The 14,948-nt window shown below is 55.5% G+C and overlaps 1 protein-coding gene across 1 annotated transcript in view; it reads right to left on the minus strand.

The window, feature by feature from the left end:
- The window catches only part of FRMPD3 (FERM and PDZ domain containing 3), a 45,539-nt gene that overhangs the window by 3,064 nt on the left and 27,527 nt on the right, over positions 1 to 14,948 (minus strand). Inside the window, exons 7-15 of the mRNA XM_072981403.2 lie at positions 13,703 to 13,810; positions 12,943 to 13,074; positions 12,487 to 12,606; positions 11,600 to 11,736; positions 10,902 to 11,025; positions 10,648 to 10,737; positions 10,027 to 10,206; positions 6,018 to 6,171; positions 1,427 to 2,302 (exon numbers count right to left, since the gene is read on the minus strand). Coding sequence (XP_072837504.2) covers positions 1,427 to 2,302; positions 6,018 to 6,171; positions 10,027 to 10,206; positions 10,648 to 10,737; positions 10,902 to 11,025; positions 11,600 to 11,736; positions 12,487 to 12,606; positions 12,943 to 13,074; positions 13,703 to 13,810 — 1,921 coding nt within the window. The remainder of the gene's footprint in view (positions 1 to 1,426; positions 2,303 to 6,017; positions 6,172 to 10,026; positions 10,207 to 10,647; positions 10,738 to 10,901; positions 11,026 to 11,599; positions 11,737 to 12,486; positions 12,607 to 12,942; positions 13,075 to 13,702; positions 13,811 to 14,948) is intronic.

The following is a 14,948-nucleotide window of genomic DNA, read 5'->3' on the forward strand; positions in this document are numbered from 1 at the left end:
GGTCAGGGGTTTTCCAAGGCCACTGCCCATCCCTTTGCTGAGCATGTGAGAGCTGTCCGGGCAGCTACTGTGTGTCATCCTGCAGAAACCCAAGCCTGTGTAACGCATGCTGCTTGGCTCCTTGCAAGGGCCAGCTGACCTTCCTGCCCCAAACCCGCTTCTTGGCAAAGGGAGTGGCCCCCGACAGCAAGAGCACCAGGGTGGCGGCTGCTGGACGGTCCGGCCCCCAGACAGGTGGCCTCAACCCTGTTGGGACTCTTGAACTGAGCAATGGGGCCGTTCCTTTGCTCAGCCAAAACACAGCCTGGATCGGAGTCTCTCTCCTATATCTGCATTTGCGAGTGAATCCTTCCAACAGCTTGAACAGGCTCTCTCTCGGGAGGGAGGGAGGGAGTATGTACACAGGAGAGAAACATAGGGTCTGCCCAAGCTATTAAAAATAAATAATTAAAAGGCTAGTTTTTGTACTATAGCTGTCATAACATCCACCAGCACCAACAGAGCAATACAGATTTGAGAGGAGATGGCCAGACCCTAGACAATCACATCTGAAATTTGTTAAGAAAGTTGCTACAGCCTCCAAACAAATTGAATGTATTTTTTTTTCCAAAGGGATAAGAGTGTGTGGGGAGGGTGAGAAGGCCTTGTGAAGTTATGGGGTTGCTAGGGTAACACGAGCGTTTCTGCTCCCGTGGAAGATGGCTCAAGCTCTAGAACAACAACGGCCACCCACCGAAACCAAAAACTGTGTTGTAAATAATGTCTTGAAGGCGGTGAGATGGCAGGCAGGGAGCGTGCTCCTCAGGGCAATGCTGCCGCTCTCTCCCTTTCAAGGCAGCGAGCTTTACACGAGGACAACCCTCCTGCGAGGGAGGCCTGCAGGATTATTCTTGGATGCAGGCGTGGGGGTTTGCCGAGGTGGTTTTCTCCTGGCCTGACCCCCTCCCAGCTGTAGCTCTGAGGCAGAGGCTGGGCTTGGCACCTCGGGTTTGAATAGGAGGCCCGAGAAGAGGCACCAGTGGCCACTCTGACTGGCAGCAACAGCTCTGTGGGGTTTCAGGTGAGTTTCGACACCCTAACCCACTGGTCCCTCGGAGTTCTGTTTTGACCCTATGCTATTTAACATCTACGTGAGACTGTTGGGTGAGATTATTCAGAGTTTTGGGGGTCAGAGTCACCAGTACATGGATGACACCCAACTCTCGTTTCCATCTAATTCTGAGGAAGCTGTTTTGGTTCTAGATCAGTGTCTGGTGGCAGTAATGGACTGACTGAGGGTGAATAAACTGAAACTTAATCCAGACAAGAGAGAGGTTCCTGGTCCATCAAAAGGCAGACCAAGAAACAGTGATTCAGCCTGTCGTGGATGGAGTTCTACTCCCTCCGAAACCCAGGTGTGCAGCTTGGGGGTGCTGGAAGGGCGCACCTGTGGTCTGCTGAGGAGGTGGGTGTGGGCCGTCTTCCGAGGCAGCCAAAGCCTCCAAGGCCTGCAGGGTTGAGACGAGGGCATCGTCCAGGTCCTGGGCGTGGTCTCGGACCGTCCTCGTTTGCACACTGTCTATGAGCGTCACGGGGACCTCGTCGTAGAGGAGGCTGCAGAGGGGATGCTCTTGGCCCTGGGCTGCCGCCGCCGCCGCCGCCGCCACTGCAGCCGCCGCCGCCACACGGCGCTTACAGTCGTCCTCGTCGGAGCTGTCCCGGAAGCCCGGCGGGGGAGCCGCGATGGCCGGCAGCAGAGCGGTGGTCTCGTCCTCTTCCTCATCGCTCCCCGGCGGGGGAAGGGAGGTCAGGTCCACCACGTTGTGGTCTCGGGAGGAGGCGGAGGCGGCGGCGGTGGGGTTACCCCCCCTGTGAGGGGCCGCCGGCCTGGCCTGGACCTTGGACTGGCACGAGTCGCAATAGACCTGGGCGGAGCGGCTCCTCCCGTGGCTGTCCATGGTGTGGGCCCTGGCCCGGCTGGCCCGGCAGCGCTCCCGGTCCAGACCCTTGCCCGGGTCATGGCCCGGGAGGGCCCCGTGGCACTCGTGCCTGGAGCTCTTGGGGGTGGGGTCCGATTTGGTGCGCGGCCGAGTCTCCTCCAAGAAGATCAGGTTTTCATTGACGTCCGGCCGGCCTGTGTGCTCCTTGCGCCGCTCCCGCATGTGCAGGTAGCAAAAGCTGACGAGGTCCGAGTCCGGGACCAGGGGATCTCGGGGGGAGCACTCCCTGGCGCCGGGGGCAGGGCCACCCAGGAGCCCGCTCTCTTTCTTTCCCGGGTGCCCCGTGGCAGCAGCCCGATGGCTGGCGGGCACGTTGGTGTAATCTAAAGGCAAAAAGAAAAACAGCAGCGGGGTGTTAGGATGCTCTCGTGAAGAAGGTGGATCGGCAGCCAGAGACTAGAGATAGGCATGAATTGAGACAATGGTGATTCATTTTGATTTGTGATTCGTCAAGGCTGATGAATCATGGATAACTAATTTACAATTCCCACCCCCAATGAAGCAATGAATCAATTCATCACTTCTGTTTTGCCTTTAAAACCCTATACCATGCCTCCCCAAGTACCCAGAGCCACCAAAATCACAGAGAGGCTTCTACTCACCCTCCTCTACAAGCCCTCCAAGCTTGGTGGAGACTCCGTTCCAGACCTCCAAGTTACACACCCACAAAGTGGGTCCCTCCAGGAAAGTGCCCATTAGCATCTGGCTTGAGGAAACCCAATCTTCATCAAAGTTGGAGGGATTGTAGAGGAGAGTCAAGGGAAGTAATTTCAGTGCCTCTCGGTGCTTGTGGGAACTTTCCTGGGGGGACCCTCTATCTGAATGTTTAACCCAGACATCCAAAGCCCAATCTTCACCAAATTTGGAAAGTTTGTAAAGGAGAGGCAGGAGAAGCTGCTCTGCAATTCTGGTGCTGCTAGGTGTCTGGGGGGGGGGCATTTAATAGCCCAACGAATCAACAAATCAAAAATTGCTTTAAGTGTTTTGGTTCATATCCTTTGGGGCATCAATTTGGATGAATATGAACTGATGAATTAGTGACTATTGACAAATTTTGCAATTTTTTTTAATTTGTGCCATCTCTACCTGAGAGCTAAGAAAGAATTCGGGGACTTCACACACACCCCGCGCCCCAACCAATCCCTGGCTCCTATTTGGGGTGGCGGCAGATGGCAGTCCGCAGAGATGCAAGGTGGTGGGATTATTGCAGTGCTCTCTTGCAACTGAGGGAGGGGGGTTTGCTGCCCCTGCTTTCAACCCAAATTGTTGTGTGCCTTGCAATTCCACCCCTCCTTCCTGTGTGCCTTGCAATTCCACCCCCTGGCATGCCTCTGCCCCCACCCTGGAGATGAGGGGAGGTGTGCATACCTACCGCCATCTCTGTATGTTCCCTGTGCAGCACCAATGGCCAGGCCGGAGCTGGCCAGTTTGTCTCTGAGGAGCTCCGGCGGGCCTCATTCTGAGATGGCTGCACAATGTTAACAGGGCAGCTCCTGGAAATCAGACTCAGTGCACACAGAGCTGCCTGCAGGTGTCTGGATGTACCCTTCTTTCTCCTTTTGTGAGAAGCAAGACGAGCCAATATTGGCCGAGGGTGAATGGTGATCCTATCTTCTGTTTTTTTCCCAGGAGAAACGGTAAACAATAACTTACTTTTAAATGAAAGCTAAATGTTATTTTACTGTTTTAGTGGCAGTTGCTTCTCTCATAGCTTAACTTCCATATAATATGGTAGTATTTTGCTATTATAAAGTTTAAAAATATAAAAACCAAACATTTGCACAAGCCAACCACTGCTTCTGTATCTTAAGGTTTGCATTCTGGGAAGCAAAGAAAAAAGTGAAAACAGAAAACAGAACTTGGAAACAAAAAAAAAAACTTAAAAGAATGTTAATTAGCTGGAATCTGTCTTGCATCTACTGGAACTTTCTCCATCCAAACTAGAACAGAGATCCTCTGGGATCCTCAGAGGAAGGCATGCAGTCATCCACAAGCAATTAAGCCTTATCCTCTCTCCCTCTGCCCCATTGCACCACTTCTCCCTGAAGATGGCAGCATTCACTGAAAGCTGAAATGTCTCCTCCATTGGTAAAAGGTATTCCCCTTGACAATTTTTGTCCAGCCGTGTTCAACTCTAGGGGGTGGTGCTCATCCCCGTTTCCAAGCCATAGAGCCAGCGTTTTGTCTGAAGACAATCTTCTGTGGTCACATGGCCAGCGCGACTTAGACATGGAACGCTGTTACCTTCCCACCAAGGTGGTCCCTATTTATCTACTTGCATTTGCATGCTTTCGAACCGCTAGGTTGGCGGGAGCTGGGACAAGCGATGGGCGCTCACTCCGTCGCGTGGATTCGATCTTACGACTGCTGGTCTTCTGACCCTGCAGCACAGGCTTCTGCGGTTTAGCCCACAGCACCACCACGTCCCTCCATTGGACAGATCTCTTTTTCTAGAGTAGGCATAGGAAATACTAACCCCCTAATTTTGCACCGTTGCAGTACCTTCCAGGCCCCCCCCGGACAGTGATGAGGGAAACCCTTGTCTTACATTTCACTCATTCCCAAAGAAAGGGAAAAATTAACTGAAGCACACCCACAAGCTCTGTGGATTTTCTACTGGAAAAATGAAGTGTGTGTGTGTGTGTGTGTGAGAGAGAGAGAGAAATAGAAGAGCTTTGTTTCTTTTTAAGGAAAAACTGTTTCTCTGGTCTTTTTTTTCTCTCCACATTTTTTCTTCAGCCCTTCCTATCTCTATTTATTTATATATTTATTTTCTTTTATTTATTCCCCACCTATCTGGTCAGGAGTTGACCAAGAAGCTTCCTGGGTGGCCAGATCCTTGACAAAGGAACACGCCGGCTGAAATCCTGTAATAAGTTATAACTTGAGTCAGCCCCTAGAATCAGTGGCAGCTGCAGGGGAGTTGACTCACCAAATCCTCACTGATTCAATGGGCCTACTCTAAATGCAGTTCAGTTCAGTTTGTTATGATCTTTAGACCAATCATACACAAAAAGAGAGACCTTTACAAATTTCCAGAATTCCAAATGTTTCATACAAACGTTTAGCATTAAAAGACAATTTAAAATCTAGTATGTACCTTCTGTAGAATTTCTGAGCCCTTGGTATCGCCCTACAGAATCTGGCTTCTTGGGAAGGGAGTGAACTTGGGGTCAAAATCAGAAGGAAGAAGCTTCCATCTGTTGCTCCAGTTGCAACTTACTACTGGGTTTCAATCACTGACCCAGCAGATGTTACTGTGTCCAGTTGCAAGCTTCCCAATTTGGAAAAGCAGGCTGGGGAGGCAAGAGGAAGAGGAGGAGGAGGAGGAGGAGGAGGAGGAGGACCTTCTGCCGGGCTAGATGCAAAATGCTCCGTGGGAAGAATATTTGATGCCCACTGAGTGTTTCCATACGGCTCATGCGTGCGCGTAGTCTCCCGCTGCTCCGGGGGGGGGCAGTTGGACTTAAGAGGAGGGGGAGCCGCTCGTTCTGATCACAGAGCCTTGGTGCCTTCCTTCCAGGGGCTGCTCCCAGCACCACCCCCCACCCCCAACCGGCACTTCCGTGGTTGCATCCCCACTCGCTGGCCAAATTCCCATGCATGGAATCATTCAGAGAAGGCTTCTCGGGGCGGGGGCGGGGGCGGGGGCGGGGGCGGGGCGGGTCGCTAACCCAGGACTCCTAAAGCAGCCTTCAGGGGGAGAAAGGAGGCTGAAGCAGGCCAGAGGCCCTCCACCTGCGCTTCTTGCTGCCCCCCATCGCCGCCCCCTCCCCGACGCAGCCTCTGTCCTGCCATAACGGTGGGCAGAATAAAAAAAGGGGGGGGTATTTTGGCCCAGTGGGAAGCACCTGCCCCACAGAGCCACTCCAATGGGGTGGAGCAAGGGAAGGGAGAGGTCATAATCCAGCACAGCAAAGGTTGGCTGCCAGCAGGGAGCATGCCCTTCCCTCAAGGGGGGGCTTAGCCTTCAGTAGGGGGATTTTTTTTTGGGGGGGGATGAGGCTAGGGGCACAAATAGCAGAGGTTGAAACGTACCTGCCTTGAAAATTGGAGGCGGCGGCGGCGGCGGCGGCTGGGTAGGGGGGCGGGCGAAGATCATCCTCTTGGAGTCCACCAGAAGGCGGCAGTAGCCAGCAATCAGGCAGGCAAAGTTGGTGGCCTCGGGCCACTCCATCAGAAGCACCAGCGGCTGCAGAGGGAAAGGGGAGCCGTGAGCGAGGAAGGAGGCTCATCGGCCGACAGAGGAGAGGAACGCGGGAGGGGGGGGCAGGAGGGGGCGGGCAAGGCAGGAAGGGCAGAGCTCTGGATCCCCCTCCGACTACAAGCCATTTCCCCCCCCCCCCGGGGGTGCCGGCGGTCCCAGGGAGCAGCCCTGCAGAATCCTCTTCTACCCAGGGAGGAAGGAGGAGGAAGGAGGCAGCAGATTCCCAGCTCTGCAGCCCCGTGGTGGAGGCAGGAGTCGGTTGAGTCATCGGCAAGGCTGTCTCTTCCGTGCCGCCGCCGCCGCCGCCTCCTCCTCCTCCTCCTCCTCGGAAGGGGATGGTTCTGTTATTTAGAGAGCAGCCAGCCTGCCTGTTAAGAAAAAAAGCCCCCGGGGTGGGGGGGCAACAGGGTGGTCCACAAAAGACACAAGCCAACAAGCCTTCGCTCAACCCAACCCTTTCAAAGAGCAGCAACAAATGGGAGTTGGAATTTTAGGCTCGTGGCTGTCACCCAATTTTGCAGCCACAGACCCTTACCCGAGGTTGTGGCCCCAGCACTGCTGGAGAGCCCCTGAGGGAGAAGCTGCTCCCTCTGCCCTCTGAGACTCCGGGGGCCAGAGGCTTCACGGGGAAACACCTCCTGATCCGGAAGCTAATGCAGCGAACAGAACTCACAGGGAAATGGTCCTTCTATTTTTATGTTTGGGGCTAGTCTGAATGACCTTCAGAGATCCCTTTCTTACCAAAGCCTCTCAGGATTGAAAGAGGATCCAAGACTTCTTCCAACTCTGCAGTCCTTGACTGTGAGAATTCTGGAAGGAGAACAGAGGGCGGACGGGGGGGGGCAGCGGCAGGGGGATTTCCTGGGCCCCTCTTTCTTAAGTACAGAATAACTCAGGGGGTTGGGACCCGCTTGGAGTCAGGAGGAGTCAAGAGGAGTGTTGCAGTGGTGGCAAAGAGGGGGATTCTTCCCCTCTCCAGTAAAGGCATGGGTGCAAATGTTGTCTAGAGGTCTATTGACTGGAACTGAGCAGAAGGGAAGGAAAAAGCTTTCTTTCCTTCATTTAGGAAAACTTAGGGATCCCCTAGAAGTTTTGGGGGGAGGGGCAGGAATCGGCTGGAGTCTTTTCTCTTTTGCAAACACATCCATTGAGGTGCCACACTGATTGCCACATTTGTCACAAAATGTATGGCCACCGAGCCAGCTGTACAAAATAATCTGGATTTGAACCACAGTTTGGCCAGGGAGAGTGCCAGGTGGTTCAGAGATTAATAGGGAAAAACGAGGAACTCTGGCTGGCAGCTGGAGCAGAACTGTGTGTCCAGTCCCTCTTGGCTTAAGATTGACCGTTGGCCCACTCATTTCCCAGGCACAGAAAAGAGGCTGCGGGCTTGGAGGGAGGTACGCTGGATGCCGCTTTTGTCCAGAAAAGGGTGGGTGGCTGGGTGGGCTGTCAAGAAGAACAAACTAAAGCAACAAGCCTGCCTCTGGGGACATGAAGGCGAAACCTACACGCCACTTCCCGTCCTGTGCCAGGTTCCACAAGAGCCTCAGTCCAAGAAGTTCTCGATCCTTTGGGATCCCCTAGGAACAGGTCCAGAGAGGGTATCTCGGATGTTTGTAAGCAAAGGTTGCTGGGCTATTTGTTTGTTTTTACAAATGCTGTGTTTTCCTGGCATTGGGTTGGAATAGATGGCTCTGGGTGTCCCTTCCAGTCCTTGTGCAATGCTGCCACTCTGCATAAATTATGCTGCAGGGCTAATGCTATGGCTGAGTTCTCTCTCTCTCTCTCTCTCTCTCACACACACACACACACACACACACACACAGAGAGAGAGAGAGAGAGAGAGAGAGAGAGAGCTATGGACACAACTGTGCTTGGTGTACAACAATTAGATCATGTATCTTTTGAAAACCTGGAGCAGATGTTGTGAACCATCCTTGTGGAGAGTAAAGCAGTGGGAGCAAAGCATGTGATGCAAGAAATATTTGGTGGTTGAGGCCACAAAGGAGGGCTGGCACACTCGGCTTCCAGCTAGGAAGGGAAATGATAATGGAGGATCTCTCCGAGCGTCAAGGCTGCATTGTTGCATCTCTGCAGGAGAGCGGCTGCAGAGATTTGGACTCCAAGAATGAGTCAAGGCCCCTCCCCCATGTGTTTGGAGACCGTGGACCCTTCAACAGTGATCCATGGGGCAACTTCAGGCAAGGGGTGGGGGGAGGGAGAGAGAGGGGGGAGCACCTCAAAGCCCCTATTGGGCAAAATGGAACGGCTGAACCTGCACGTATGGAAGGTGAAGCAGAGAATCCCGAGGGAGCCCCGTTCTGGGAAACCGCCAGTGCTGCCTCTCCCTGCTTTTCCAGCTGCATCTTCCCAATTCATCCGATTCATCCGTCTAGGACAGCCGCTCTCCTGGCTTCAAAGGATTGCTGAGCCCCTTTGATTAGCCTCCCCCAGGACAGCCTCGCACCTTCCTGCGGCAACTGACAAAACTCAAGTTCTGCTCTTCGTTTCATCCTCTATGAAGGAAGCGGTGCCACCTCTGCTGGCATGTCTGCCCCAGAGCAGCTCCATCGACTTGGTTTCCGGGTGGGTGGCTCTGGCTGGGGCTCCAGGGGGGCAGAAGCAGATGTGGCACAAACACTGCTGGGGTCCTGATCCACTCTGGGTAAATCCAACTGCAAACGCCCAGTTCCTTCATCTGCTCTTTTCCACTGAAAGCAGCAGCAACCAATGACCACCAGTCAGAGTGTGTGTGTGTGGGGGGTGCGTGCATGGTGGGAGGGGGGACAAGAAAACCAAGCCATAAGATCCCGCCTGTTCAGAGCTCTGTCCCTTTATTGGGCCAAAGTCTCGGGGATTCAGTTCCTTGCATCCTGTCTTGCTCGGGTTTCTTGCAAGCAAGAAATCAACAATCATGATGGCCGTCTTTGGATAAGCAGCTTCGACCTCCTGTCTACGGCTTTGCCCTGAGAGCCTGCTTTGCACGACAGCCTTCCTGAGTTTGAGCCCCTTTATTCTCAGGTGGCATCGCTAGGAAAAGCCTCAGCTCAACACACTCTAGACAGACAGAGAGACGTGGGATTCTGGAAGCCCTACACAGAAGAAACTCCAATGTGCACACTGAGAATACTCACTGAGTAGCTGATTCCATACAGAGAGGCATCTACTTCCTTGGCCATCAAACGGTGTTCTCTAGAGGGCCTTGGGGCCAGCCCTTAGAGACCGCCTTCCCTTATCCCCATGGAACAGAGGGGCCAAGAAACAGGGGGCTCTGGGAGAGCCTAGAAACAGGTGGGCCCTGAGTGGATGATCCTGAGGTCGAGGGGCTCCCAGGTGCCTGCCTGCCTGTTTGCTGCAGGAAGCAGATCCAAAGAGCCAGGAGTGGGAGAAGCAGGATGGTGCTTCATTCAGGCAAACAGCCCAAGGGATACCTGTTACTGCAGCCCAGGATTCCTGGGAAGCCAGAAGAGAACAGGGATGCCTCTCCACCTGAGACTGTATGGGATCACCTCTTGAGCATCCTCCCAACCGGCAGTCCAACTGGAGGGCTCTACTGGGATAGAGGCAAGGAAGCAGGTGCTGGAACAGCTGACACTTCAGGGAAGAATCTCAGGAAGAAACTCTGCTTTCTAGCTCACCTTCCAGAGTTGGGCATCTCACCTGTGGCTGCCATCAAGCCCACTTGGCTGTAGAATGTGTCCCACTTCAAAATTTGGGCAACCTCTCATGTCAGACCAAGAAACACCCCCTCCCCCCCCCAGGGAAGTGGCTCCCACCCACCCACCCCCATGGGCCTGGTGCAAGGATGCAGGGAGGCGGTGTCTTCTCCAGGCCTACCTTGGCATCCAGGATGCTGGTTTCCACACGGGCCACCCCCTGGTTCTCCCTGAACAGCTGAATCTTGCTGACTTTGCTGAACTCAGACAGCACAGTGGTGAGGTTGGTCTTCAGGTCGATGACGTGGCTGATGCCATGGCGGGGTCCCACAAGAAGGGTAGTGGCTGGCTGCTTCTCATCCTGCATAGGGGTAAACACTGCTCAGAGACAGGCAGGCAGACAAAGAGAGGGACCCCAGATGTCAGGGTAGGACCCAGCCTCTCTCCCCACTTCCTCTCTACCCCCCCACCTGCCCCTGTCCATAACAAAGGCGTGCTAGAGGTTGGCCTGGGTGCAACAGGAATCCACGAAAGGTCCCGGCCCCGGATGGAGGTGGCCTCTGTGGGCCAGGTGGGACCCCTCTTGAACACAGCTTGCGGGAGGCCCTAACTCTGGCTCAGTGTTGTTCCAATGGCATCTTTCACACAGGTTGTGTCGGGGGGGGAAGTGGGGAGGGGGTTGCAGCCGTCCCATTTGAAGGACCTATAACTGGGGTGGGGGTGGGGCAGCAAAAGCACTATGGAGCCCTGGAAGCAAGAGATGGGGTGGTTCCACCCTCCCTGCTGGCTGGAATGGCCATACCAATCCCACAGTGTTGAAGAGGACGCCAGCGAAGGTGGGCAGTTCATTCAGGATGCGCAGGTACTGGAGCTTTGTTTGGGTGGTGGAGACCTGTGGGGACACAAGCACATGGAAGCACATTGGTTTTCCCCCCCCCCACAACCTCTGAGAATGCAGGTGGCATATGTGTGTGTGTATGTGGACACATGCGCGCACCACCCACCCACCCATGCCCTGACCCTCACCAACCCAAGGGAGGTCCCGGCCCGCCTTGCCTTGGTGCCACATGGCTGGTTCTGGTGCGCCTTGAGCTGCTGGGAGAGAGACTTGCGCAGACTCTTGTCTTTGATGCCCTGGAGCAGCGAGGGGGGCAGGAAGGGCTCCAGCCCCCACTCCTTCCTGGGGAAAGGGAGGAGGGGGAGGGGGAACCACGTCACCACCAGCACCAGCAGCCATTGCCGGAGGGAGGGCAGAGGCAGAGGTGCCCAGGCGGCCCTGGGCCCTTGGCGCCAGTGAGCTTGGGGGCAAGCAGGAAAGAGGGTTCTGCCCTTCCATCTCCGGAGGTGCCTCTAGGGTCACAGAGGGAGCTACGTGGCCTAAGCCTCCCCTCCTCCCCCCACCTTGAAAAAGGGCTGAGGGGATGCTGCTTAGGGTGGGCCCTTCGTGGCCCTGGCCTATGCCCTCCCTCCCTCCCTCCCCCCCAAAAAAAACCCACACAGCACAGCTCCCCTGGACTGCTTCTCTGATAGCAACATCTTCCAGGGGCTGCATAGGCCTGAGCAAGGACAACCACCTTCCAGACCCACGTGAGCCCAACCCTGGCCCCCAAAGGGCTGCCCTCTTGCCTTCCCTCCCTCTTGACAAAACTCCCCGGGCAATGCACCCTATATGTCGGAAGTGCCCCCAACCCCTCCCTCACTCTCACACCAAGCCCAATCTGGGCAGGGGGCGAGGGGGCGACGGCCGCACTCACTCGACATTTTTGAGGGAGACCTTCTGGCTGGGCCGCGTGGCAGAGACTGTGATGAAAATGTGGAGGGCGGTCAGGCCGAGCAGCATCTCTGGCTTGGGCTCCATCCCAAATCGCTCCCGGATCACATCGTTGCGGCTCTGGGAGAGGATGAGGAGAGGTGACTCAGGCCAGGGTTGTCCTCTGGAAGGCCTCGGCCAAGCCCCACCCCTGCCCCCCATTTTGTGGTGGTGTGCTGTGGAGAGGCCTCTGCCCCTTTGGCCCTTTGCGGCAGAGACAGCGGCTGCCTGCTTTGCCTGCCGCCTGTCGTGGTGGAAATCCCAGCCATGCGCCATGGCCTTTGGCATCTTAACCCCAGGATGGCATTCCTCGCCTGCCCGCTCCCTCAATCCCGAGCTGGCTGGCTGGCTGAGAGAACAAGGACCGTTGACTGAAGGTCAGGCCAGCCCAGGCCCACCAGGCCGTTGCTAGACCCAGCAGCCATCCCCATGGGGACAGACCCTTGGGGCCAGGAGGTCATGGGAGGAATGGGCATCTAGCAGGGGATGCCAGCTTCACCAGGGCAGGAAGCTTGTCCTGGGTTTTAACTGGAGGGAGGGAGGCAGAAAAAGGGAGTCTGAGTGAGTGATCCAGGAGGAGCTGTCCAGGGTCCTGAATTACTTTCTGGGAGGGAATGGCAGTGCTGAAACCTCTCTCCAAAAGAGATGCAGCATGTGGGAGAGGTCTCCTACACTTTAGTCTCCCGCCCATCCCAGGCAGATCTGCCTGCCCGCTGACCCCCCCCCAATGAAATCCTGGTCCCTCATCAGGGAAAGTCCAGGGGATGAGAGAAAGGACAGGCCCCTTGCAGTGGGCCTGCCCTTTGGACCACTGCCCCTCCCTCCCCTCACCTGGATGTACAGGTACTCAAAGGCTGCTGGGTCCCTTCGCAGCAGCTCCAGAGGCTCTTTGGGGAAGAAGCTCACCCGGAAGAGACACCGCATCCCTTGGTAGTGGGTCCGTTGCACCACCTGGAGAGAAGCGGGAGGAGCTCAGGCAAGGTGTTGGGAACAGGGGGGCCCGGGGGGGGGGAAATCAATCTTCCCCTAACCCAGCCTCAAGCCTGTTAAAATTGTGCTGCTCCCTCTTCGCAAGGACATGTCAGGAATGCTTGCTTCTCGGAAGCAAACGTGGAATTTTTAGCAGGAAACTAAATGTCCGGTGCTCTTGGCAGGGGGTGAAAACAGGGCTCAAGCAATTCCAAACCAGCTCTGTCTTGGGATCTGAGGCATGTCTTGAGTCCTGCTGGTGAGGCAGCCATGAGAGAGACTGAGAATAAGGGGAAGGTCCCTGTTGCAGGTGCTTACGTGAGCGAGTGGTTGCTTGTCCTGCAGGAGAAGGAACTTGTGGCTCTGTTCAGGGCTGGAGTACTCTAAGACCAGGGAAAAATGCTCTATGTGCCTTAGGGACAGGCGGTCCTGTAGCGTCATCATCACATCCTGGAGTGGGGGCAGGGGCAGGGAGAGAAGAAAAGTTGAGCTCTAGACAGAGGCGGGTCAGTGGCCAGTGCTGCCCCTTTCCTCGGACCGTGCAGCCTCGCCTCGGCCTCTGCAATGGAGGCACAGCTAGGGCTTTGGCAGAGGGGCTTGGGGAGATCAGCTCTCAGGTTGGGATGCTCAAAAACCACCCCAAACAGGGAGGAATGGGGTGCCGAGTTCCAACATAGGCTAGGAGTTAGCGGTGGGCCCCAAAGCCCCTTGCCTTCATGCCAGTTCTGTCTCACAGTCTTGTTGCCCCCAGTAGGAGAAAAGGGGCACAGAGGCAAGTTCAAAACCAACACACACACACACATGCACGATTTTATATTGTCCGTTCTGCAGACAAGCTGTTGGCCAGAAGGAAAACTTGGAAACTTTCAAAGCTGGGGTGAAGCAGATGCCCAGGAAAGAGGACAGAAAGGAACCCTGGAGGCTGGTCGTGTCTTGACAGCACCGGCCAGAACTTCTCGGACCCCTCGGGCAAGTGTGGGTGTGGGTGTATTTGCTGTGCAGGGCCAAGCATCGGGATGTGAAGAAGGCCGGGTGACACCCCCCCCACTTCCTCCCCCAGCTGCTGCCCCCTCCCTACCTTGACAGTGGTTCGGCCATCAAATGTGAATGACTTGATCTGCCCATTCTCCAGGAAGACTTTCAGGACGTTAGGGATGAGGAGCAGGGCCTCCTTCTTCAGCATGTCCTGGATGGCCCCCACCAGCCCCAGGGGAGCAGAAGACATCAGCAGGTCCAGTGGAGGCGGGTGAGCCACACAGAGCGGGCAGGCAGGAGGAGAAAGAGGGCTTATTAGCCAGTTTATGCCAGATCTGCCCCTGGAAGGAAGGAGGGGGACGCAGGATGCCACCCCTCCACACCCCAAGTAAGGCTCAGGGCCTGGAAGGATGGCCAAGGAGCCCTCAGCGGGCTCTGTCAAGAGGGCCTGTGATGCATCCCACGTCCCTGCAGGATCCTTCCTACAGTGCCTTTGTTTTGTTCAACAGGGCACGGGAGGGTTGGGGGTGGCAGCCACGTGCTGGCACCCCATTGCCTCTCTCTCTGGCTCACTCCCTTTGCTCATGTAGTGCTATTGTGCAAACACAAGACAATGCAAGCACTTTCCATGCTGAGCCAGTGAGCCTTGAAGCCATCTGGGAATGGGGAGAGAAGGATGGATGGCCAGTCATTAAAGCCAACTCATTGACCAAAAAAAAAAACACAGAGACAAACAAACCCCCAAAAGCCCCACAGGCTTTGATCCGTGGCAGCACCACCCAACCTGACATGTACCTCCCCATTTGGAGACCTGGTGAAGCAGCACAACCCCCTGAAGCCTCCGGCTGGGGCTCTGAGACCTGACATCTCTGAGCTTCAGCTGCCCCACAGTAGACCCTCTTCCCCAGCAGCCTTCAGCTCATCTCCTGACCCTGTGCCTGCGAGAAAGGTTTGGCAAACTGGGCCCTTTGTTCGGCACACAGCCTTTCAATCAGATAATACAACTTTAACGGGTTTCGTTTAAAAATAGACTGTGCCCGAAGCGCCTCTGATTCAGACTGGCCATGCTGCTTAACAATATTTTTGTGCAATTAGGAGATAAAGCTGCGTGCCAGAGCCGAGGCTCCATTCCGCGTGGAAGCTGTCTGAGATGCCAGGGAAAGTGGGCAAAGCTGCCATGGCAGGGCTGCTCTCCCCTCAGCTGGTGCCTTCTGGGGCTCACATGCCCTGCAAGGTGCTGAGGGACTGGGGACTCTGAAGCCCTGGAAAAGAGTGGGAAAGAGCCCCAGCCTGGCTGCTCCAGCTTTTGTGATGGCACTCGCCAGCCACTGCTGTGCCCTCTCAGCTGC

Source organism: Pogona vitticeps, chromosome 11, assembly GCF_051106095.1.
Source record: "Pogona vitticeps strain Pit_001003342236 chromosome 11, PviZW2.1, whole genome shotgun sequence".
Taxonomy (NCBI): Eukaryota; Metazoa; Chordata; class Lepidosauria; order Squamata; family Agamidae; genus Pogona; species Pogona vitticeps.